General features: G+C 49.1%; 2 protein-coding genes across 2 annotated transcripts; both read right to left on the reverse strand.

The window, feature by feature from the left end:
• Positions 1-3,212: 3,212 nt before the first annotated feature.
• LOC120873094 (tetra-peptide repeat homeobox protein 1-like) lies at positions 3,213-4,225 on the reverse strand. The gene is made up of 2 exons (XM_040253832.1): positions 3,992-4,225; positions 3,213-3,713 (listed from the first exon to the last, which is right to left on the reverse strand). The coding sequence occupies exons 1-2, from the start codon at positions 4,223-4,225 to the stop codon at positions 3,213-3,215; spliced, it is 735 nt and encodes a 244-aa protein (XP_040109766.1).
• A 9,009-nt stretch (positions 4,226-13,234) lies between these two features.
• Positions 13,235-16,642, reverse strand: LOC120872215 (cone-rod homeobox protein). Its single transcript, XM_040252420.1, has 3 exons — positions 16,543-16,642; positions 15,679-15,830; positions 13,235-13,882 (listed from the first exon to the last, which is right to left on the reverse strand). Exons 1-3 carry the CDS (start codon positions 16,640-16,642, stop codon positions 13,235-13,237), a joined length of 900 nt encoding a protein of 299 aa, XP_040108354.1.
• Between the last annotated feature and the right edge of the window lie 6,293 nt (positions 16,643-22,935).

Raw genomic sequence — 22,935 nt, forward strand, 5'->3', positions numbered from 1 at the left:
ATCAACTGATGCAGAAAAATCATTTAATAAAATTCAATATATCCTTTTCTTTTAATGTTTGAGAACCAGCAGTTTTTTATTTTATTTTATTAAATTTTTGGCCTTACTGTGCAGCATGCAGGATCTTATATCCCCCCACTGGGATCAAACCTGCAGTGAAAGCATAAAGTCCCAACCACTAGACGGCCAGGGAAGTCCTCCAGTACAGATCTTTTTACCTCCTTGAGTAGGTGTATTCCCAAGTATTTTATTCTTTTGCTACAATTGTAAATGGAATTGATGGCTTAATTTCTCTTTCTGATAGTTTGTTGTTAGTGTATAAAAATACAACAGATTTCTGTATATTAATTTTGTATCCTTCACCTTCACCAAATTCATTCATGAGTTCTAGTAGGTTTTTGTTGGCACCTTTAAGATTTTCTTTGTACAGAATCATGTCCTCTGCAAACACTGACAGTTTTACTTCTTCCTTTCCATTTAGATTCCTTTCATTTCACTGTGGGGCTTCCCAAGTGGCTCAGATGCTAAAGAGTCTGCCTGCAATGTAGGAGACCTGGGTTCAGTCCCTGGGTAGGGGAGATCCCCTGTAGAAAGAAATGGCAACCCGCTTCAGTATGCTTGCCTAGAGAATTCCATGGACAGAGGAGCCTGGTGGGCTACAGTCCATGGAGTGGGAAAGAGTCGGACACGACTGAGTGACTGGCACTTCCGCTATGTCACTGTGGGTGAAGCCAGGTCCTGGGACTTGGGTTAGCCTACCGGCAGGCAGAGCTGTGCCCTGGGGTCTGGTGGCAGGGCCCAGGGGTTACAGAGCAGGTGTAGGGCCACTGGTGGGTGGGGTCAGTTCTGTCATAGTTAGCTGCAGGGCCTGGGGTGTCTCGATGTTCCATTGACCTGCTAGCAGATAGGACCTGGGCCCAGCCAGTCCCCGGGGAAAGATGTGGCCTGCTAGTGGGTGGGCCTGGTCTGCAGACTGCGGGCCTGAAGTCTCCTTGCTCCTGTCTGGCCTCCTGGTGGGTGGAGCTGTGCTAGAGGCTCTTGTTGTTGTTCAGTTTCTCAGTCATGTGGGAAATTTTCAAGACCTGCCAACCGGAAGTTACCACCTCCTTTCTTCCTGAGCTGAATGGGAATTCCAGATGCTTCCATCGTCGTGGATGCTGAGGACACAGCCTGAGATTGTGGAGGGAGGTGGAATAGAGCCCCAGAGCGCTTGCTAGGGGGTGGCAAAGATTCCTGGATTCAGAAGGGGGTGGGGGGATCCCTAGGAGCACCACTCTGCCTCCCCCATGCCCAGAGTGAGTCTGAGTCTTATCTCCCCCCTCTTCTGTCCCCGAATGCTCACAGACTTCCCCAACCTGGGCTCCTTCTCCTGGAATAAAGAGAAGATTAGATTCCTCCCTGCCCTCCCCTACAATGTCAGGGTTTGAGTGGGGTGGGGTTCCAGGGAGTTGTGTGTGTACATCCCCACCAGGGTCTGTTGGATAATCAAGAGGGTTCTCATTACACCCTGGCATTCTCTCTCCCCCTCCCCCGTCCCCCAGCACTTCCCCCCAGAGCCTGTCACATGAGCGTTCCCCTCCCAAATCTGATCTAATTCTCTCTCTGCTCTGCTGAGGCCGGCCTGGCCTTAAGAGGATTGGAACATTTGCTAAATGGGACCAGGCCAGGGTCAGAGGACCGACTATGGGGGAAACTCAGGAGGCAGGGCTGCCGCAGGGAGGCGATAAAGGAAGAGATGGATGGAGAGACAAGACAACTAGAGAGGAGATGAGATATTCCTACAGCATTTGGTAAAATCAAAGAAGGGGATAACAAACACTCCTTAGCTCTGTAGGAAACAGTGCTTACAAGATGACCTTGAACATTATGAATTTTCAAATTATCAAGCCCAAAACAACATCCAGATAAGTTGTTAGGAATTTTTTTTTCAATTGAGCCAGGTCCCTAAATACAAAATAAATGTATCCACAGAATCCTATATACAGAACAAAGATTTTTTTTTTTTTAATTTTTTAAATTTTAATTGGAGGCTAACTACTTTACAATATTGTGGTGGTTTTGCCATACATTGACATGAATCAGCCATAGTTGTACATGTGTTTGTTCCCCATCCTGACCCTCCCTCCCACCTCCCTCCCCATCCCATCCTTCAAGGTCATCCCAGTGCACCAGGCCTGAGCATCCTGCCTCATGCATCAAACCTGGACTGGCATTTCACATATGATAATATACATGTTTCAATGTTTCTCTCAAATCATCCCACCCTCACCTTCTCCCACAGAGTCCAACAGTCTGTTCTTTACACCTGTGTCTCTTTTGCAATCTCATATATAGGGTCATCATTACCATCTTTGTAAATTTCATATATAGCATTAATATACTGTATTGGTGTTTTTCTTTCTGATTTACTTTGTTCTGTATAATAGACTCCAGTTTCATCTACCTCATTAGAACCGATTCAAATGCATTCTTTTTAATAGCTGAGTAATATTCCATTGTGTATATGTACCACAGCTTTCTTATCCATTTGTCAGCCAGTGGACATCTAGGCAGAACACAGATTTTGAAATAAAAATTTAAATTCATCTAAAATATCAGGTAATCACAAGACAAAGCACTAGAAATAAACCTACAGAAATAATAACACTTAGTCGAGGCTTTTTGTAAACAACCAAATGAATGATTAATAAGTAATATACCTAGATTGGAAGGCTCAGTATTGTAAAGATGCCAATTAGCTCCAAAACTATTTATGGATTTAATGCCCCCTTTTTTATTTGCAAACATTTATTTGAAACTACAGGTAAGGATAGAGACAAGCAAAAACAGAAATCTCTAGACATGAAAGGAAGGTAAAGATTTAAGGCAATTTTAATTAAATTCCCTATGAGGCTGGTGAAAGTCCTATAGCAAGTTCCCACAATAGTGAAACAGACGCTGTGAACAATAATTCCACCTCTGACTTGGAAATTCACAGAAATACCCACGTGCACCTCAAATACTAACGAGGGCGGGGACATTCAGGGCTTTGAGACTCCAGGCTGGACCAAGGGAGGGAGGTGCGGTCCCTTTGCAGACAGTAAAGCAGCTGTGAGGACCAAGCCAGCGCACCTTCCCGCATCCCCATGCGCACCACGTGCAGACTCACAAGGACTTCAGCCCTCTGGCCCCTCAGAGTGTGCAGGACTGTGTGGGAACAGATGACCACGACCCTATAAATTCGTGAACTGCCGGGGGCCTGTGTCATTCTCATCCGCAAAGCTATCTCCCGTTTGGTACCCAGACGTCGGGGAGGAGAGCTCCTGGGATGAGAACATCAGGCCACAGGCAGGAAGCAGAAGAGGATCTGGGCGGTAGTTTGAGACGTAGGGGTCCTGAGGCCAGCCCAGGGCTGGGGCCGGGGCCGGGGTTGGAGCAGCCGGGCTGTACACGTGGACGCCCTGTGCCGGGACCCACATGGCCAGGTGGTGACTGGAGACGCCGGGCTCGGGCGCTGGGAGCACCCCCGCGGGGCTGGGGGGAGGAAGGCGGCTGTAGAGTCCCGGGCTGTCTGGGAAACTGGGGCTCGCAGCTGTGGCAGTAGATTCCAAGGCGGGGGCGGGGGTCTGGGGGGCTCCGGGGTCCGTGGGCACATGGCCGGCCCTCTGGTATCCGCCCTGGGCCTGTTGTCGCTCCAGACGGGAGCGATGGGCCCGGCGGTTCTTGAACCACACCTGGTGGGGCAGAGGGGACCAGGAGGAGGGGGTGTGAGAGGCGAGGGGCCCCCCGGTATCGCCTCTGCTCGGGAGGTGGAGGGGTGAGGCTGTCCTGCTGAGAATCCCGCCTCCCCTCTGCCTCCGCCCCCCCCCCCAGACCCAATTAGAGGCTCCTGGGGTTCAGGAGGCAGCGGGAAGGGGCGCAGAGGGCAGGGGGCAGGGCTTGGGCATCCCCGGGGCAGGAAGGGGTCTGCCCGAGAGTGTCCGCGGGGTCAGAGGCCCTGAGGGCTGGGCACCGGGATACCCGGGGCGGTGGGGGGCGTCAGGCAGGCCGGATGCGGCTGGCGCGCTGATACAGCACAGGGTTGACCCGGGGTCCAGCCCTGGGTCCGCAGCGGGGAGACCCCTTGCTTGCTGCGGGACCCGGGGCAGCCCTGGCCCCTCTGGCCTCGCGGTCCCCAGCGGTGGCTCCAGGAGGGCGGAGGGGTGGCCCCGGGGCGGGTGGGCTCAGACCTGCACTCTGTGCTCATCCAGGTGGAGCCTGGCCGCCAGGCGCAGGCGGTCCTGGTAGCTCGGGTACTCGTTCTTCAGGAAGGCTTCTTTGAGCGCCTCCAACTGCTCTTTGCTGTACACCGTGCGCTCCTGCCGCTGCCTGTTTGGGGGCGCCAACTTCCGCGTGGGGCCTGACCAAGGGGGAAACAGGGTCCCATCAGCCCAGGAACAGCCCCCAGCCTGCCTGGCGCCCTCCCCATCCCTGGACCAGACCCAGGTGAGCGGGTGGGACTCAGGCCCGAGGGCGGGAGAAGCCTGGGGCATCCAGAGTGAGGTTGTTGGTCAGACCCTGGCTGTCTGCCCTCCAGCCCTAACCTCTACACCTCTCTGGGCCTCAGTGAGCACAGCTTGGAAATGGGCTTGATCTCAGCCCGTGGAGTATTTATTCCAGGGCCCTGCCCTAGGAAGGCAGGCAGGACAGGCTCCTTGGTGACCCTTGGTGCTCCCCCCAACCCCCCACTATCTCCCAACCAAGGGGTAGCCACCCTGACAGGGGACCCCCGAGGACCAGGCTCCCCCTGCTCCTCTCCCCCAGTAATGTGATTCCACCCCCAAACTCCACTAAGTCCCAGGAGGCCAGACTCACTCATGATGGACTCGGGTTCTTGCATCCTCCTGCTGTTCTGCCATCGGAGTTTGAGGCTCTGCTCACAGGCCTGGGACAGACATCCTGGTTTTATGCTGTGCCCACCTTAGGCACACCCTAGGGTCTGAAACCCACCCTCTCTTGCCCCACCCTCAGCCTCCCTGCCCTGCGAGAGAGTGATTAATAATTGGTTAATCCTTTTATTGTTGAGCAACTACTCAGTTCAGTTCAGTTCACTCACTCAGTTGTGTCCGACTCTTTAAGACCCCATGAATCACAGCACGCCAGGCCTCCCTGTCCATCACCAACTCCCGGAGTTCACTCAGACTCACGTCCATCGAGTCCGTGATGCCACCCAGCCATCTCATCCTCGGTCGTCCCCTTCTCCTCCTGCCCCCAATCCATCCCAGCATCAGAGTCTTTTCCAATGAGTCAGCTCTTCACATGACGTACCCAAAGTACTGGAGTTTCAGCTTTAGCATCATTCCTTCCAAAGAACACCCAGGACTGATCTCCTTCAGAATGGACTTGTTGGATCTTCTTGCAGTCCAAGGGACTCTCAAGAGTCTTCTCCAACATCACAGTTCAAAAGCATCAATTCTTCAGCGCTCAGCTTTCTTCACAGTCCAACTCTCACATCCATACATGACTACTAGAAAAGCTATAGTCTTGACTAGACAGACCTTTGTTGGCAAAGTAATGTCTCTGCTTTTCAACATGCTATCTAGGTTGGTCATAATTTTTCTTCCAAGGAGTAAGCATCTTTTAATTTCATGGCTGCAGTCACCATTTGGAGTGATTTTGGAGCCCCCCAAAATAAAGTCTGACACTGTTTCCACTGTTTCCCCATCTATTTCCCATGACGTGATGGGACCAGATGCCATGATCTTAGTTTTCTGAAAGCTGAGCTTTAAGCCAACTTTTTCACTCTCCATTTTCATTTTCATCAAGAGGCTTTTTAGTTCCTCTTTACTTTCTGCCATAAGGGTGGTGTCATCTGCATATCTGAGGTTATTGATATTTCTCCCGGCAATCTTGATTCCAGCTTGTGCTTCTTCCAGCTCAGTGTTTCTCATGATGTACTCTGTATATAAGTTAAATAAGCAGGGTGACAACATACAGCCTTGACGTACTCCTTTTCCTATTTGGAACCAGTCTGTTGTTCCATGTCCAGTTCTAACTGTTGCTTCCTGACCTGCATACAGATTTCTCAAGAGGCAGGTCAGGTGGTCTGGTATTCCCATCTCTTGAAGAATTTCCCACAGTTTATTGTGATCCACCCAGTCAAAGGCTTTGGCATAGTCAATAAAGCAGAAATGGATGTTTTTCTGGAACTCTCTTGCTTTTTCCATGATCCAGGGGATGTTGGCAATTTGATCTCTGGTTCCTCTGCCTTTTCTAAAACCAGCTGGAACATCAGGGAGTTCACAGTTCATGTATTGCTGAAGCCTGGCTTGGAGAATTTTGAGCATTACTTTACTAGCATGTGAGATGAGTGCAATTGTGCGGTAGTTTGAGCATTTTTTGGCATTGCCTTTCTTTGGGATTGGAATGAAAGCTGACCTTTTCCAGTCCTGTGGCCACTGGTGAGTTTTCCAAATTTGCTGGCATATTGAGTGAAGCACTTTCACAGCATCATCTTTCAGGATTTGAAATAGCTCAACTGGAATGCCATCACCTCCACTAGCTTTGTTCATAGTGATGCTTTCTAAGGCCCACTTGACTTCACATTCCAGGATGTCTGGCTCTAGGTGAGTGATCACACCATCATGATTATCTTGGTCCTGAAGATCTTTTTTGTACAGTTCTTCTGTGTATTCTTGCCACCTCTGCTTAATATCTTCTGCTTCTGTTAGGTCCATACCATTTCTGTCCTTTATTGAGCCCATCTTTGCATGAAATGTTCCCTTGGTATCTCTAATTTTCTTGAAGAGATCTCTAGTCTTTCCCATTCTGTTGTTTTCCTCTATTTCTTTGCATTGATTGCTGAAGAAGTCTTTCTTATCTCTTTTTGCTATTCTTTGGAACTTTGCATTCAGATACTTATATCTTTCCTTTTCTCCTTTTCTTTTTGCTTCTCTTCTTTTCACAGCTATTTGTAAGGCCTCCCCAGACAGCCATTTTGCTTTTTTGCATTTCTTTTCCATGGGGACAGTCTTGATCCCTGTCTCCTGTACAATGTCACGAACCTCAGTCCATAGTTCATCAGTCACTCTATCAGATCTAGTCCCTTAAATCTATTTCTCACTTCCACTGCATAATCATAAGGGATTTGATTTAGGTCGTACCTGAATGGTCTAGTGGTTTTCCCTACTTTCTTCAATTTAAGTCTGAATTTGGCAATAAGGAGCGGTGGCTGCGTGGGTGCAGGAGGCCCGAGAGGAGCTACTCCATGTTCAATACAAAATTAACCTTCCTTAAAAGAAAAAAAAAAAAAAAAAGCCCCCTCCAGGCCCATATGCGTCACTGTTGAACTTGATCACATACTTGAAGAAGAAATAAGACCTTGCATGAACTCCCGTCCTGACATCTGTCTTTTCTTTCCCTGCCTAATCTCCTCCGCTCTGCTTTCTGTTCTGCATTTTCTCCTCCTTTTCCACCCTCTCTTGACCTCTTTCCCTCTCCTTCACCTCCTCCAAACTGTGGGGGGCTGAAAGGGTCACCTTTGAAGTCACCAAACAGAGAATGCGTTTGCACACTCTGCAACCGCGGGGCCGTTCCATTATCTCCCAGACTCTGTTTTTTCACCTATAACTTGAAACCACCAGGATGGCTGGGACAGGACCCCGATCACTTTGGGAAAGTTACTTAACCCCTCCTGATCCATCGCATAGAGGAGATGCGGGTGGCCCCTACCTCATGAGGTTGTAATGAAGATTTAATAAGTGAGAAATGCAGGAGTGCCTGCCACACTGTAAGCCCTTCGTAATGAATTTAGCTGTGGACTTTCTTGGTGGTACAGTGGATAAGAATCCTCCTGCCAGTGCAGGGGACGCGGCTTCCATCCCTGGTCCAGGAAGATTCCACGTGCCGTGGGGCACCTAAGCCCGTGGGCCACAACTACTGAGATGGCGCACCTACAGCCCACGCTCTGCAACAAGAGAAGTCACTGCGATGAGAAGCCTGGGCACCGCAGAGAGGGTAGCCCCCTCTGGCAGCAATGAACACCTGGCACAGCCGAAAAAGAATTCAGCTGTGATTTTATTACTGCTGTGTGTCCCAGGCACGGTTTCACATGGAAGGCGCAAGGGTGGATGACGCCATGCCTTAGTTAAAACCCACTCGTCTCCCCGAAGTCCCCTTCCCCCAATGGGTCATGGGTCTGAACCTAATCCCCGCTAATTCCCCTGCCATTCTGCTGAGGCTGGGCCATCATAAGAGGATTGGAGCATTTGCTAAATTAGTCCTGTTCAGGGACAGAGGAAACAGCCAGGGAGGGGCTCAGAGATCAGGAGAAGCAGGAGGTCGGTCGGAGACATATGGGGGTGAGGAGAGAGATGAAGAGAGGAATAGCACTTGAGCCTGAGACCAAAGAAGAGAGAGACAGGCGGGAGAGAAGCGAGGAGAGGCAGGGTCAAAACTGGGGAGGAGGGGGAAATGCCAGGAGGGCCCGGAGGGTCTGCCTTCCAGCACGAGCCCTGTACATCTCAGTTCTTATCTCTTCCTGGTTGTGGGACCATGGGCAGGTCACCTGACCTGCCTCTGACTCGGTTTGCTCATTTGTGAAGTGAGGATGATCATAGCATCTATCTGATAATAATAGCATCTCTCTGGTAGATTGCTTTGAGAATGTGAAGAGTTAGGATTTACTTTCTCCAGTACTGGCAAATAGTACCTGCTGAGTAAGTTTTTCTTTTCTTTCCCTTCCAATTTATTGAGGTATAATTCATATGTTATAAATGCCACTCATTTTAACCATGCAGTTTGATGAGTTCGGGCAATCATATACAGTCATGGAAATACCCCCGTAGTCAAGATAGAGGATATTTCCAGCATCTCAAAAAAGAGCCCCTTTGAGGGACTTCCCTGGTGATCCAGTGGTTAAGACTCCATGCTTCCGAGGCAGGTGATATCAGTTCAATCCCTGGTCAGGGAACTAAGATCCCACATGCTAAGTGGTGTGGCCAAAAAAATTTTTAATTTTTGTAAAGGGGAAGTCCTTCTGTCCCTTTGTGGTGAATCTGATCTATTGATTCCCCAGATCCTGCTAATCACTAATCACGTTCTGCCACTGGTTTTATCTTTTCTAGAATTTCATGAAAGTGGAATCCTACTATATACACTGCTTAGAACCTGGTTTCTTCCACTCATTATTGAGTTATTCATCCAGTTGATCTGTACACCAGGAGTTCATTGCCTTCCATTGCTAAAGACATTCTCTAGATTCACCAGGTTTTTTTAGCCGTTCACCTGTTGACGGACACTTGGACCGTTTCCAGGTGGAGGCCATTATGAATAAAGCTGCTATGAAGGGCACAAGTACAACATCAGTGGAAATGCTAGGTTAAGATAACATTTAGCGCAATGTCTTCAAGGCAGACATCCAGACTGTTCCCATCTGCTTGGTTATTGTGAATAGTGCTGCTGTGAACACAAGAGCACACTTTTTTAAACACCTGTTTTCAATTCTTGGCTCAGCTCATAAAGAATCCACCTGCCATGCAGGAGACCCCCGGTTCGATTCCTGGGTCCGGAATATCCCCTGGAGAAGGGAACTGCTACCCACTCCAGAATTCTTGGGCTTCCCTAAGTGGCTCAGATGGCAAAGAATCCACCTGCGATGCAGGAGACCTGGGTTTGATCTCTGGGTTGGAAAGATCCCCTGGAGAAGGGAACCGCTACCTACTCCAGTATTCTGGCCTGGAGAGTCCCATGGACAGAGGAGCCTGGCGGGCTACAGTCCATGGGGTCACAAAAAGTCGGACATGACTGAGCAACTTTCACAACAGACTAAGGAGTGGAATTGCTGGATCCTATCTAATTCCAGAACTTTTTCCATCAACCCAAAGAGAAACTCTCTCACCCATTAAGCAGTTCCTTCCCAACGTCCCCTCCCCCCAGCAAACACGAATCTGTTTTCCATCTCCATGGATTTACCTCTTCTGGACATTTCACATAAAGGGATTCCTTTGATATGAGCCCTTTATGTCTTGTTTCCTCTGTGAATGTATTTAATACCATTGAGTTGCACACTATAAAATAATAATGGTCACTCTTACGTGACGTGCATTTTGCTATACAAAATAAACACTTATTGGGCTGTTACCATGGGCCAGACTTCAGGGCCAAATACTTAACAAAATGACATCATTTAATTCTCTTGAGGTGGGTCTTCTCAATGTCTCACATTACTGAGGGGAAACTGAAGTTGGGAGGAACGGATTGCCCAAGGTCATAGGACCAGATGTGGCTGAGCCAGGCTCAAACAGCAAGTCTATCTGACCTCATTAGTTCTGTGTTAAATACACACACACATTTTAACTCAGGATCCAGCGAACGAGAGGGGCATTAGAGAGATTGATGACCTGGAGTTGGAGCAACAGAAAGGCAAAGGATAAGGATAAGAGAAGAAGAGGAAAGAAAGAACAAGTTAAAAGCCAGCAGAAAGAAATGTGGACCTTGGAGTCTGAGATTTGACAGTCAAGAAGGAAAAAGGGGGGTGGGGAAAAAAGAGAGAGAAAAGACAAGAGACAGAAGCGATATGGTGGGAAAGTGAAAATGACCAGAACGGGAGAAGGGATGGAAGGGAAGGTGGCAAGGATGGAAGGCGGAAGGGGGAAGCATGAGATGAAGCTGCAGAGGCTTGGAGCCTGATGGGGAGGGCTCCAAGAATCCTTCTTCCTTCGAGAGCCAACTGCTAAGCACCTCCCAGCACACCACTCCCTTCCCAAGCTACTTTAATCCTCATGTGGACCACTGAGGCAGGAAGCAAGGTCACCAGCCCCTTGCAGCGAGGGGTCATAGCAGGTGGAAGCTGGCCATCTGAAGCCCACATTCCTGCCTAATTGGCTTTACAGAGATGTCACAGAAAAGACAGCGAGCAGAGAAACCACATGGACACACCCAGGCCCCCAGAGACAGACGTTTTTACCTCCAGGCCCCTCCACGGAAACAAACAATCACCCAGACTTTAAGCAGGATCCAACGTTTTAATCATTTTCACTCCACAGGTGGCCAGCGAAGGGAGACCTGGAGCTCCAGTGAGTGGGCAAGGGGAGGACAGAGGACTTAACACAGAATGAGGGGGACCTCTTGTTCTGTCCCCACTTCCTTTGACACTCTTCCTGGCTTTAGGAATCCCTAAGGGACAGCTGAAGAACCAGGCTTCAGGAGACTGGCCCAGGAGAAGGAACCTGGAATCTCCTGAAAGATTTGACTCCTTCCTCTGTCCAAGTCCTAGAGAACTCTCAGAAGACCCCAGGAAGTTGCGGCGGGCGGGGCGGGGGTGGTGGTGCAGCTCTTAAAGTCTTACTCCCATTGGCCTGTGTCTCTGGCCCCCCCTCCCAGATTCTATTACTGCCTCTGAATCATTTGCATAAGACACTCCCTCCTCTGTGAATGGAGAACTTAGTGAGGCAGGGAGAGACTCTACTCACACCTGAGACCCCAGCCTCCAGCAAAGAGTGTGGGAGCCTCTGCAAAATGCCTAATGGACACTTGCATCCTGGTCCCAGCGTTTACACAAATCCAGAGCACAATGCCATCTCCGACCTGCCCCTCCCTGGAAAATTTTTGCCTGGATCGGTGGATTGACATCCATCCCGTATGTCAATATATGTTGTCTTTCTCTGTTTAGATATTGCTTCCCACAGTGGATTCTGGGTCTAATGTGCCAACATGACTCAGACCCAGGAGAGATGATGCGAAAGCCATCTTTGGGGGCTCTAGTGATCTCAGGGTGCCACTCATGGTTCCTCCTGACCTGGCATCATCTGATGCCACCCAGTCTCACTTTGCATTGTGCCCCTCCTCCTGACCTTCCTTTCCGCCCTGGGGGCCTGGAGCCAGCTTGTCCTGGCTAGTGAGCACAGACTGTAAGTATCTCTTCCTAAGTGCAGGGACCTCAGCCTGATGCCTTGACATCAGCCACAGTGGGAGTATTTACACCACAGAAATGGGCAACAATGACAAACCAGGATTTCCTCTTCCTTCCAGAGCCCGTTGTTAAGCACCTCCCAGCATACCACTTCTCTCCCACACTACTTTCTTTCACCCCTGGCCTTGTGAAACCCACCAGTGACTGGCTCGTGGCTCCCGCCTCTCCCACCCCAAAATAAAAGAACTCAGATTGAGAAAGTAGGTGTCAAAGTACCAAACTTCAAAGAGCATTGGAATGCCTGCATCCTTCAGATTCTTACACTGCTTGTCTCTGCGGCCACGGGTCAGACTGTATTCAAAGAAATACAGTGTTGCCCCTGGAAAATTTCCCAGGCCAAGCTCTATTTATAGTCCAACCCCACCATCGAAACTGAAAACAAAACCTCTAAAAGAGGGAGTGTGAGTGTGGGATGTGGGGCTGCCCCCAAATCCATTTCTCTTGCCCCACCCCTGTCTCTTATATATTTACAGGTGGGAAGCCTGTCCAACCTCTTCTTCTCTTGGAAATAGCCACAATCATAGCTGGTGTACCCCAAGCAGCAACCGAGATTCTTCCAGTGTTTGGGTGAAGTTCACCTTTTAAAAAATGCTAAAACGAAAGAAAACAAAGGAGACGTGAAACAGGCAACTTGCCTTCCATTCTTCCACCAGATATGCCCATTTCCAGTGTCATGAATGAACGAAAGATGAAATGTCTTTAAGAAGAAACTAACAGCAGGAAGAAAATGTGTGTGTGTGTGTGTGTGTGTGTGTGTGGCCCCCTAAACCTATCATGCAAACCTGACATCCGTGAAATCTGGAAAACTGCCAAATGAATTTCTGAACTTAACAGTATAGCTGGCCTAAAGGTTCCATCCTGGGACTCTGTAAAGTCTGTCTTTGGAATTTCTAGAAGGATCTCTACCCATGAGCTAAAGAAGTGTCCCCAAATGGAAAGTTAAGGAATCAAGCCTCCCTACCTGTTTGTTCAACAGCACTGTGATTTTCTGACCTAAACATGACCCCAGGTCAACTGCAAGTTTGGTTTAATTTCATCTCAGGGTGGATTCTCAGCACCAGTTTCTGGAGTCTGGGGCTCATGGTTTGAAACGCCGGTTGGACTCCGTATGAGACCACCTTGGGGGTGAGAGGATGACTAAGACCTATCGAGCTCCCCAGGAGGAAAGGGGTGGACTGTGTTGGTCATTGGAGCCAAAGAGGCCGTGACCTTCGGAAGGACTCCTGCCACCCCCACCCGGATGCTGTCCCAGGGCAGGTTGGGACAATGTGCGGAGGGGACGAGAGATGGAGAGAGGAGGGTCTTCTACAAGATCTGAAACTTCCAGGCACTCTGATCCTTGTAGTCCAGGGGGTCCATGGGGTTGTAGGTGAATTTCCAGGTGCCTGTGGGGTCCTTGAATTCTAAGCTGTCCACAGGGCTGTAGGTGCCATAGCTCTGGCCTGACAGGGAGGTGGGGGACTGGGTCAGGGAGGGCCCCACAGAGGGGCCTGAAAGGGGGCTGAGGGCCGGGCCCCCCAATGGGGGCACCATGGGAGACAAGTAGGGGTCCAGGCCACTGAAATAGGAGCTCGGCGACCCATAGGCTGAGGGAGAAGAGCAAAAAGCAGAGGCGGGGGCGTAGGTCATGGCATAGGGCGCTGAGGTCAGAGAGGGGCCCGAGGCCACTAGCCCTGCCCGCTGCGCCTCGGGCAAAGGGGACTCAGAGGCCGGACTCCAAATGGACACCGTGGCCACTGCCGTGGTGGGAGAGCCCGAGGGCCCGGGGAGAGGGGGGCTGTAGGAATCTGAGATGCCCAGGGGGTCTGGACAGACATCCGTGGAGGACCTTGGAGATGTGCCTGCCTTCCTCTTGGCAGGACGAGCCTTGGCTTGCGCCCCTGGGGGCTGCTGCTGCTGCTTCTGCTGCTGCCGCTGCTGCCGACATTTAGCCCGGCGGTTCTTGAACCAAACCTGGGGGGCGAGAGCGGAGATGAGGGAGGGAGAGTGGGCAGGAGGCCCAGGGGAGCCTTCATGATGCCCAGGAGAGCCTTCATGATGCCCAGGAGTGGTGATGCCTATCGGTGAAGCATGCCAGAGTCATAACTCTCCGTTTGCAATTGGCTGTGGGGCACTCTGGGGGCTTCCCAGGGGGCTCAGGGGTGAAGAATCCGCCTGCCAAGGCAGGAAACTCGAGTTTAATTCCTGGGTCAGGAAGATTCCCTAGAGAAGGGAATGGCAACCCACTCCAGCATTCTTGCCTGGGAAATCCCTTGGACAGAGGAGCCTGGCGGGCTACAGTCCATGGGGTCACAAAGAGTCAGACACCACTGAGCAGCTAAACAACAACATAGGGCACTCTATTCATCCACCACCCATTCAATTATTTATATACATGATTGTACGGTCACACATATACAATACGCACAACTGTACATGCATACATTTGTGTGTACACACAGTCACACACATATATACACATTCTTCCAGCCAATCATATGTACATACCTACTATCATGTAACATACAAATATACACCTATACATTCATCTGTCCACCAAATCACTCATATATACACGCAGACATACAGTCATACCTATGTACATTCACCATCTAATCATATGCACACACATAACAGTCATGCATAAGCACAGTTGTGAGTATATACACACAGTAATGGGCTTCCCTGGTGGCTCGGATGATAAGGAATCTGCCCGCAATGCAGAAGACCTGGCTTTGATCAAGGGAATGGCTACCCACTCCAGTGTTCTTGCCTGGAGAATTCCATGGACAGAGGAGCCTGGTGGGCTACAGTCAATGGGATCGCAGAGTCCGACATGACTGAGAGACTGACACTTTCACCTCACATATAATGACACATACTTTCATCTTTCCAATCCTATGTACATATGTACACATATTATCATACAAACACATATACGTCCATATATACAATCATATATGCATCATACATATACACAATCAAACACACATATACATTTACCCATCCATGCATGCATGCATCCATCCATCCATCCATTCAATTATTTAATAAACATGTATTCTTCGACTGCTTTGGGGACACACCAATGAAGCTGACATTCTACTTGAGAGAAAGAAAGAAAGAAAGTTGCTCAGTCGTGTCTGACTCTTTGCAACCCCATGGACTGTAGCCTACCAGGCTCTTTCGTCCATGGGATTTTCCAGGCAAGAATACTGGAGTGGGTTGTCATTTCCTTCTCCAGGGGATCTTCCCGACCCAGGGATTGAACCTGGTCCTCCCACATTGTAGGCAGACGCTTTACTATCTGAGCCACCAGGGAAGTCTTGAGAGAGACAGCATATAAATAAATAGGAAGGAAGGAAATCACACAGAATTTTAGAAAGTGATAAATGCTATGGGAGAACCAATTGAGCAGAGTGAGGGGGAGTAGCAGAGTTGGGATGACGGGAAAAAGCTGCAGCTTCTGATGCCAAGGGCGGTGTAGGTCTTATTGACTGGCCAGGTGACTAGATTGGTTGATAAACAAAGACTTGAACAGAGGGTAGGGAATATATCTTCCAGGTAGAGGGAATAAAGAGTGTTCTTGGTGGGAATGCTGAAGAAAGGACCAGGGGCGGTGCTCACGCAGTAGAATGAGAGGGGATAGGCATGCAAAAGAGGAAGCCAGCGAAATTACGGGGATGAGGGATCAACAAGACACTTCAGCCCTTCCTCTGTGACCTTCCCCTCTTCCCTCCGCTCTGGATCCCAGGGACCAGGGCGCCCACCTGAACCCTGGACTCCGGCAGGTTGATCTTCAGGGCCACCTCCTCACGGGCATACACATCCGGGTACTGAGTCTTGGCAAACAGGGCTTCCAGCTCTTCCAGCTGGCTTCGCGTGAAGGTGGTCCGTTCCCGCCGTTGCTTTCTCGGGGCGCCTGGGGTGGACAAAAAAAACAGGACTGTCGGGTGACCTGAGACCCCATTCTCTGCATCTGCTGACGCAAGGTCCTGAGAAGGCATGGGATGCCAACAAGCCTCTTCTGGGCGTTCATCTGCCCAAACTAAGGGGGTGCTGATTCCCTCAACTTCTAGACCTCACTCTGTCCCCCTGGGAAATGGGTTCTCCCTTTGCCGGTCCTTAGGGGGACTCTTGCCTCACCCCGAGGAGAACTGGCTTTACCTGTGTAAGGAGGTATCTGAGTTTGGTTTTTATCCCCTTTCTAAAATTTCTTCTGCACTAAGACATTCACTTGAAACATGACATTTGGGATATCCAGCCTATAAAAGAGGCAGGACCGTAATGGTCAACTTAATAAAAGAATAATACCATCAAAAATAGAACGCTTCCTTCGCTAAGAAATAAAGCATCGCTGACAGATGGGAATTCCTCTGGGTCCCCCTTCCAGATGGTTTCTCTCCCTCACCCGAAAGGGAACCACTGTCCTAAATTTCTGTGAAGATCCACATGCTTTCCTGCATCCCTAAGAGATGTGGGGTGGTGCTTTGCATTTACTGATGAGTCCGTTTGGCTGGTGTATGGCCCTGATGTTACCCTTGTAAGTACCCATCCTCTTCCTGAGGGCAAGGGACCCCAGAAGGTGGGGGCCAGCTGGGGTTGGGGGGGGCGGGGAGGACGATTGTACTCACTTGGGTAGGACACAGCTGGGTGCATCAGATCCACACTGGGGCCACTCAGGGCCAAGGCGTTGACGGAATAGTGGGGCCCCGGGTTCATATACGCCATCATGATCTTCGGGGATGCTGGGGCCCAGGTCAGGGGGCCTGCGAGAAAAGGATGGGTGCTCACAAACTCCCCAGTTCATCACCGCCTCAGTCTCTTCCTAGATATGTGACCTTGGGCAACTTACCCCCCACTCTCTGCCTGGGTTTCCTCACCTATAAAACAGCCCTCTGCTTAAGGTCGTCAAAGCGTCCCTGGGACTCTGTAAAGCCAAGATCAAAAGCTGTAATGAGCATTCTAAATGTAAGCTCTTATTCCTACTCTATCCTTTAAAAGATCTTCTGACCAACCCCCTTGTCCAAGACCTTTCCCCCACCCCGCGTGTTAGTGTTAGTCGCTCAGTCGTGTCCGGCTCTTTGCAACACGTGGACGGTAGCCCTCCAGGCTCCTCTGTCCATGGGATTGTCCAGGCAAGAACACTACAGCAGGTTGCCATGGCCTTCTCCAGGGCATCTTCCCAACCCCTAGCACCTCAAAAAAGATGTTCAGCCTCACACAGAATCATGGCAAGTAGGGAAACTGGTTGTCTCAGTCTGCCGGGGATGGAGAGCTTTCTAGGGATGTGGGATTTCAGTGACAAATCTGAAAACTCCCAGACAAATTGGGATGGTTAGTGACCCCAAAGGAGTCACAGTCAAATGACAGCAAGGGATGATCTCCCATGACTATTTTTGACCCATCAAGTTGGCAAAGATCAAAGAGGCTTGGTAACTCCAGGGCTGGCCTCAGAACAGGCTTCTTGTGTCAGATGGGCGACAGTGTGGATGGAACAAACTGCAAACATGTATCAAAGAAAAACGCCGTCTTTCCTTGGTCCCAGCAATTTGCCTTCAAGGTGCCCTGGCCACCTCATCAGAAGATGGGAACGAACAATACAGCTTACATCTTTAGGTTGACGTGAGGGTCAAATGAATTATTGTGCATCTGATACTTAAAATAACACCTGATGTGCAGCAAAGCCTACAAAACTGTGACGGTTATTATTATCTGCAAGCAGACGTTTGCATAGACTTTATGCTCGGATACTTCTTATTGGAGTACAGTTCACTTACAATGTCGTGTTAGTTTCTGGTACGCAGCAAAGTGATTCAGTTCTGTATTTTTTTCACATTAGTTTCCATTACAGGTTATTACAAGAGCGTGAATAGGGTTCCCTGTGCCATACAGTAGGTCTTTGCTGTTTCTCTCCTTTATATATCATAGTGCGTTTCTGTCAATCCCAAACTCCTAATTTATCCCTCCCCATCCAAGCTAGGATTTTTAATGCAGCATGTTTATAATTGCCGCAATGTGGAAGCACCCTATACGTCCACCAAAGGGGACATAGTAAGTAAGTTATGTAATTTAAGTAAGTTATGTTACGATTATGGCACATCCGGGCAAGAGAGTACTATAAAGTCATTAAAAACTATAATTCTCTGTGAATGGACTTGAAACGACCTCTAGTAAATAGTTAAGGAAAGATTATCCTGGGACTTCCCTGGTGATCCAGTGGTTAAGAATCCACCTTCCGATGCAGGGGATGTGGGTTCGATCCCTGGTCTGGGAACTAAGATCCCACATGCTGTGGGGCAGGGAAGCCTGAGCAGCTCAGCTACTGAGCCCACGTGCTCCGGAGCCAGTGGGCTGCAACTAAAACCCAGCACAGCCAAATAAATAAATTTTTTAAAAAGATTACCCTAAACTTAGCAATGAGACAAATGGTTGACAGCAAGTCACTTCCTGGTTCTCTAGACAACCAAGCCAAGCATTAGTTCCTTTTCTAAGGAACTTGTTCACTATTGATTAGGATCCAGACACTGACAAGTTCAATGGCAACTTTCAGATGTTTGGTTGCCCATGATTTGTCTCTGGTAGGAAAGATAACCTCAGGGTTACAGTTTTGCTGCCTGTAGAACCTGAACTAGTTTTGTACCTAACCTGACCAGCTCTTTTCAGCACACCTTTTCTGAATAACAGTATTAACCTCTCTTCCTTGAATTCTCCTTGGAAACAGCCAGTTCACGACTTAAATCTTTGTTTTTGGCTTATTACATGTGCCTAAGAGTCAGGTTTTTAATTTTTTTTTATTACATTTTGGCAATACCACAGTGTGTGTCTGTGTGTTAGATATCATATTTTACCAAGTTATGGGCTTCCCTGGTGACTCAGGGATAGAAGAATCAGCCAGCTAATGCAGGAGACACAGGTTCAACCCCTGGGTGGGGAAGATCCCCTGGAGCAGGAAATGGCAGCCCGCTCCAGTATTCTTGCCTGGGAAATCCCATAGACAGAGGAGCCTGGTGGGCTACAGTCCATGGGATCGCAGAGAGTCGGACACGACTGAAGCAACTGAGCACAGCATATATAGATATATTTACGCATTCCGATTGCATAGAACATTCCCAGGAAGAAGGACACAATATACAGTAACAGTGGCTGCCTCTGAGGAGCTATGTTGTATCCATATCTCGTTTTACAGCTTGGATTACTTTTTAACCACGTGTGTGTAAATTGCCCTTTCAACAACAAAACCAACAATACCACATATTTAAAAGAGAGAGACGCTCTCCAGGGCTCCCTATCGCCCTAGTTAAGATGACCTCAGGAGACCTCTCAGCCTCTCCAGAAACTTCCAATAACTGTTCTGGGCCAGGAATGCCTCTCTCCCAGCCCAAAACCCTCTCTCACCAACTAACTAACCCCTTCTCCTCCTCCAGGACACAGCTCAAACATAATTTCCTGGGAGAGCCAGCCCACACCCTAAACAGGATGTCACACACACACATACACACTTTCTTCTGTTCTTCAGGAATCACACGTACTAAATATGACATATTTATAAGTATGTTTGCCTGTCTGTCTCCCCTAATCCAGCTACCTGAGGATGGAGACTAGGAACATTGTAGTCCCTGGGGTGTCCCCAGCAAGCCCAATAAATATTTGCAAAATAAAGAAATGCTTACAGTTGAATGGTGTTTACGTGAGTGCCCACCTCATCCTTCTCTCACCGCCCTGTCCTTCTCAACCCTCATTTGCGAGAGTTTAATTTATCATAAATTGAAGCTCTGCTGTCCACTTAGCAAATATTTTCTGAAAATCAATCATGCTCTAAGGTCTAGGGAGACAATAAGAAATAAGACACACAGCATCTCTGCTCTCATGGGATTGAAATTTGAGGTTCTGATCAGGGAAACAAACATCTAACAAGGAAATAGACTTGTTTTGCTGCTGCTGCTGCTAAGTCACTTCAGTCGTGTCCGACTCTGTGCGACCCCAGAGATGGCAGCCCACCAGGCCCCTCCGTCCCTGGGATTCTCCAGGCAAGAACACTGGAGTGGGTTGCCATTTCCTTCTCCAGTGCATGAAAGTGAAAAGTGAAAGTGAAGTCACTCAGTTGTGTCCGACTCTTAGCAACCCCATGGACTGCAGCCTACCAGGCTCCTCCATCCATGGGATTTTCCAGGTAAGAGTACTGGAGTGGGGTGTCATTGCCTTCTCCAAGACTTTTCTTAAGAAAGTCAAAATGCTTCCAGAGAGTTTCAAGAACTCCAAGGAAAATTAAATGGGGTAGTAAGAAATTAAAAGACGCTTGCTCCTTGGAAGGAAAGCTATGACGAACCCAGACAGCGTATTCAAAAGCAGAGACATCTCTTTGCCAACAAAGGTCCATGTAGTCAAAGCTACGGTTTTTCTGGCAGTCATATACAGATGTGAGAGTTTGGGCCACAAAGAAGGCTGAGTTGCTTTCAAACCGTGTTGCTAGAGAAGACTCTTGAGAGTACCTTGGACAGCAAGGAGATCAAATGAGTCAATCCTAAAGGGAATCAACCCTGAATATTCATTGAAAGAGCTAATGCTGAAGCTGAAGCTCCCATCCTTTGGCCACCTGGTGAGAAAAACCAACTCATTGGAAAAAACCCTGATGTTGGGAAAGATTGAAGGCAGGAGGAGAAAGGGAATACAGAGGATGAGATGGTTGGATGGCATCACCGACCGTCATGAGTTTGAGCAAGCTCCGTGAGATGGTGAAGGACAGGGAAGCCTGGCGTGCTGCAGTCCATGGGGTCACAAAGAATCAGACATGATTTAGTGACTGAACAATGAACAACAAAATAAGAGAGTGATGGGGTTTGAAGCGAGGGTGAGTCGTCTGATTTAGGTGAATGATCAGGGAAGTCAGATGTCAATCAGGGCTGCCGTCACTTAAAGGCTTGACTGAGGCTGGACAGTCAGATTCCTTGGGGTTCATTCCTATGGGTGTTGCCAGGAGGCCTCAGTTCTTGCCACACAGACCTCACCACAGGACTGCTCAAGCATGCTCTGGGGAAGCATGATCGGGGAAGACCTCTCTCTAAGGAGGCGACTTTGGGGCTGCAAAACGAAGGACTCTGCACCCGCTGTGAGAGGATCTCAGGGTAGAGGTCTCTAGGCAGAGGGAGCAGCAGATGCAAAGGTCTGGAGGCTGGAATCGTTTCATCTCGTGGGAGGAGAACCAAAGTGTCCAGTGCTGCTGGAGCAGAGTGATCAGGATGGAAAGTGGACTAAGAGTGGGTGCGACCTGATACAAAGGTCTTGGGGACGCTTGGTATCGATACTAATCATAAAAGTAGAAATAACACACTAATCCTAAGAATCAAGAGGAGTCCTAGGTAATGACTGGTATTTACACCCTAGAGGTGTCCCTCCCACGGAGCAGGGCTGCATGTGCAACCAATGAGATATTGTGGAAATGACCGTGTGACCTCTGAGGCTGGCCTCTCTCTCTCTAGCAAAGCAGCTGTTGTGCCGAACATGCTTGCGCAGTCCTGTGGCGAGGTCTGTACGGCAAGAACTGAGGCCTCCTGCCGACAGCCATGGGAATGAACCCCCAGGAATCTGACTGTCCAGCCTCAGTCAAGCCTTCAAGTGACGACAGCCCTGATTGACATCAGACTACAACAGAACGAGAGACCCTGAGCTGGAATCATCCAGTGATGCTGTCCCTGGATTCCTGTGACCTCAGAAACTTTTGCCCGTTGTTCAGTCACTTAGTCGTGTTTGACTCTTTGTGGCCCCATGGACTGTAGCAGGCCAGGCTTCCCTGTCCTTCACCATCTCCCAAAGACTGCTCAAACTCATGTCCATTGAGTCGGTGAGGCCATCCAACCATCTCGTCCTCTGTCATCCCCTTTCTCCTCCTCCCTTCAATCTTTCCCAGCATCAGGGTCTTTTCCAATGAGTCGGCTCTTCACATCAGGTGGCCAAAGGATTGGAGCTTCAGCTTCAACATCAGTCCTTGCAATGAATATTCAAGGTTTATTTCCTTTAGGAAACTACACAACATCATAAATATGTATTTGTTTTAAGCTCCTAGGTTGGGGTTAACTCGTTACACAGCCACAGATAACTAATACACAAGACTTCCCAATGCAACACGGCACTGAGTCCTCAGCCCAAGCCTGGGTCGTAGAGACAGTATTACTATTATGTTCATATTTTATCACTGAGAACATCTGCAGACTCAGGTGCTGGGACTTGCCTGGGTCACTCAGGCTGTGAGTGGGGACCACCCTCCTGGAGGCCCTGTTCTCCCAGTTCCCAGCCTGGATCCCCTCTGTCACCTTCTTTTCCTCTGATGGTATTTCATCAGACCCTCATGAGAAAAGGGAAACAGGGAGCCTGCTGAACTTGCCCTGTAGGGACAATTTGCAGAGCTTGGAACAAAAGCATCCATTTCTAGGGCTTCCCTGGTAGTACAGTTGGATAGCAATCTGCCTGCCAATGCAAGAGACACAGGTCTGATCCCTGATCTGGGAAGATTCTACATGCCTTGGAGCAATCAAGCCCGTGAGTCACAACTACTGAGACTGCATGCCCCAGAGCTTGTGCTTCAAATCAAGAGAAATCACTGCAGTGAGAAGCTCATGCATCTCAACAAAGAGTAGCCCCTGCTCACCGAAGCTAAAGAGAGCCTGCGCAGCAAAGAAGACCAAGAGCAACCAAAAATAAATAAATAATTTTTTTAAAAAATCCATTTCTACTGTCTTCACCAGGGAATCTGCATCAAGTTGCCCGGCTAAGGGGTTGGTCTTCCAGGAAAGCCTAGATCTCTCTCCCTGGGAGGATCCCATTCTACAGGCAGGAAACCTGAGTCAAGCAGCTGATAATGATAACGACCTCCAAGGTCAAGGGTTTGCCCACTCTACAGATCATCCAATAAGCAAGCGTGTGGCGGACAAGACGGCAGCAAAGAACGGTAAGAACATAAGTGATGTCAGACACCCACTGAAGCCCTTCTCTGGGTTTGGCAGCTAGATGAGGTGGTCGATGATATCAGA

This window comes from Oryx dammah, unplaced genomic scaffold (assembly GCF_014754425.2).
Source record: "Oryx dammah isolate SB20612 unplaced genomic scaffold, SCBI_Odam_1.1 HiC_scaffold_13, whole genome shotgun sequence".
NCBI classification, from domain to species: domain Eukaryota; kingdom Metazoa; phylum Chordata; class Mammalia; order Artiodactyla; family Bovidae; genus Oryx; species Oryx dammah.

Bases quoted from the DNA above. Each gene is read 5' to 3' on its own strand.
- LOC120872215 (XM_040252420.1), bottom strand. From the start codon at position 16,642: ATGATGGCGTATATGAACCCGGGGCCCCACTATTCCGTCAACGCCTTG. The intron at 15,831-16,542 runs GTGAGTACAATC...TGTCCACCCCAG, and splicing joins CCCAGCTGTGTCCTACCCAA to GCGCCCCGAGAAAGCAACGG. The intron at 13,883-15,678 runs GTGGGCGCCCTG...CTCGCCCCCCAG, and splicing joins TGCCGGAGTCCAGGGTTCAG to GTTTGGTTCAAGAACCGCCG.
- LOC120873094 (XM_040253832.1), bottom strand. From the start codon at position 4,225: ATGAGCACAGAGTGCAGGTCTGAGCCCACCCGCCCCGGGGCCACCCCT. The intron at 3,714-3,991 runs GTGCCCAGCCCT...CTGCCCCACCAG, and splicing joins CCACCGCCCCGGGTATCCCG to GTGTGGTTCAAGAACCGCCG.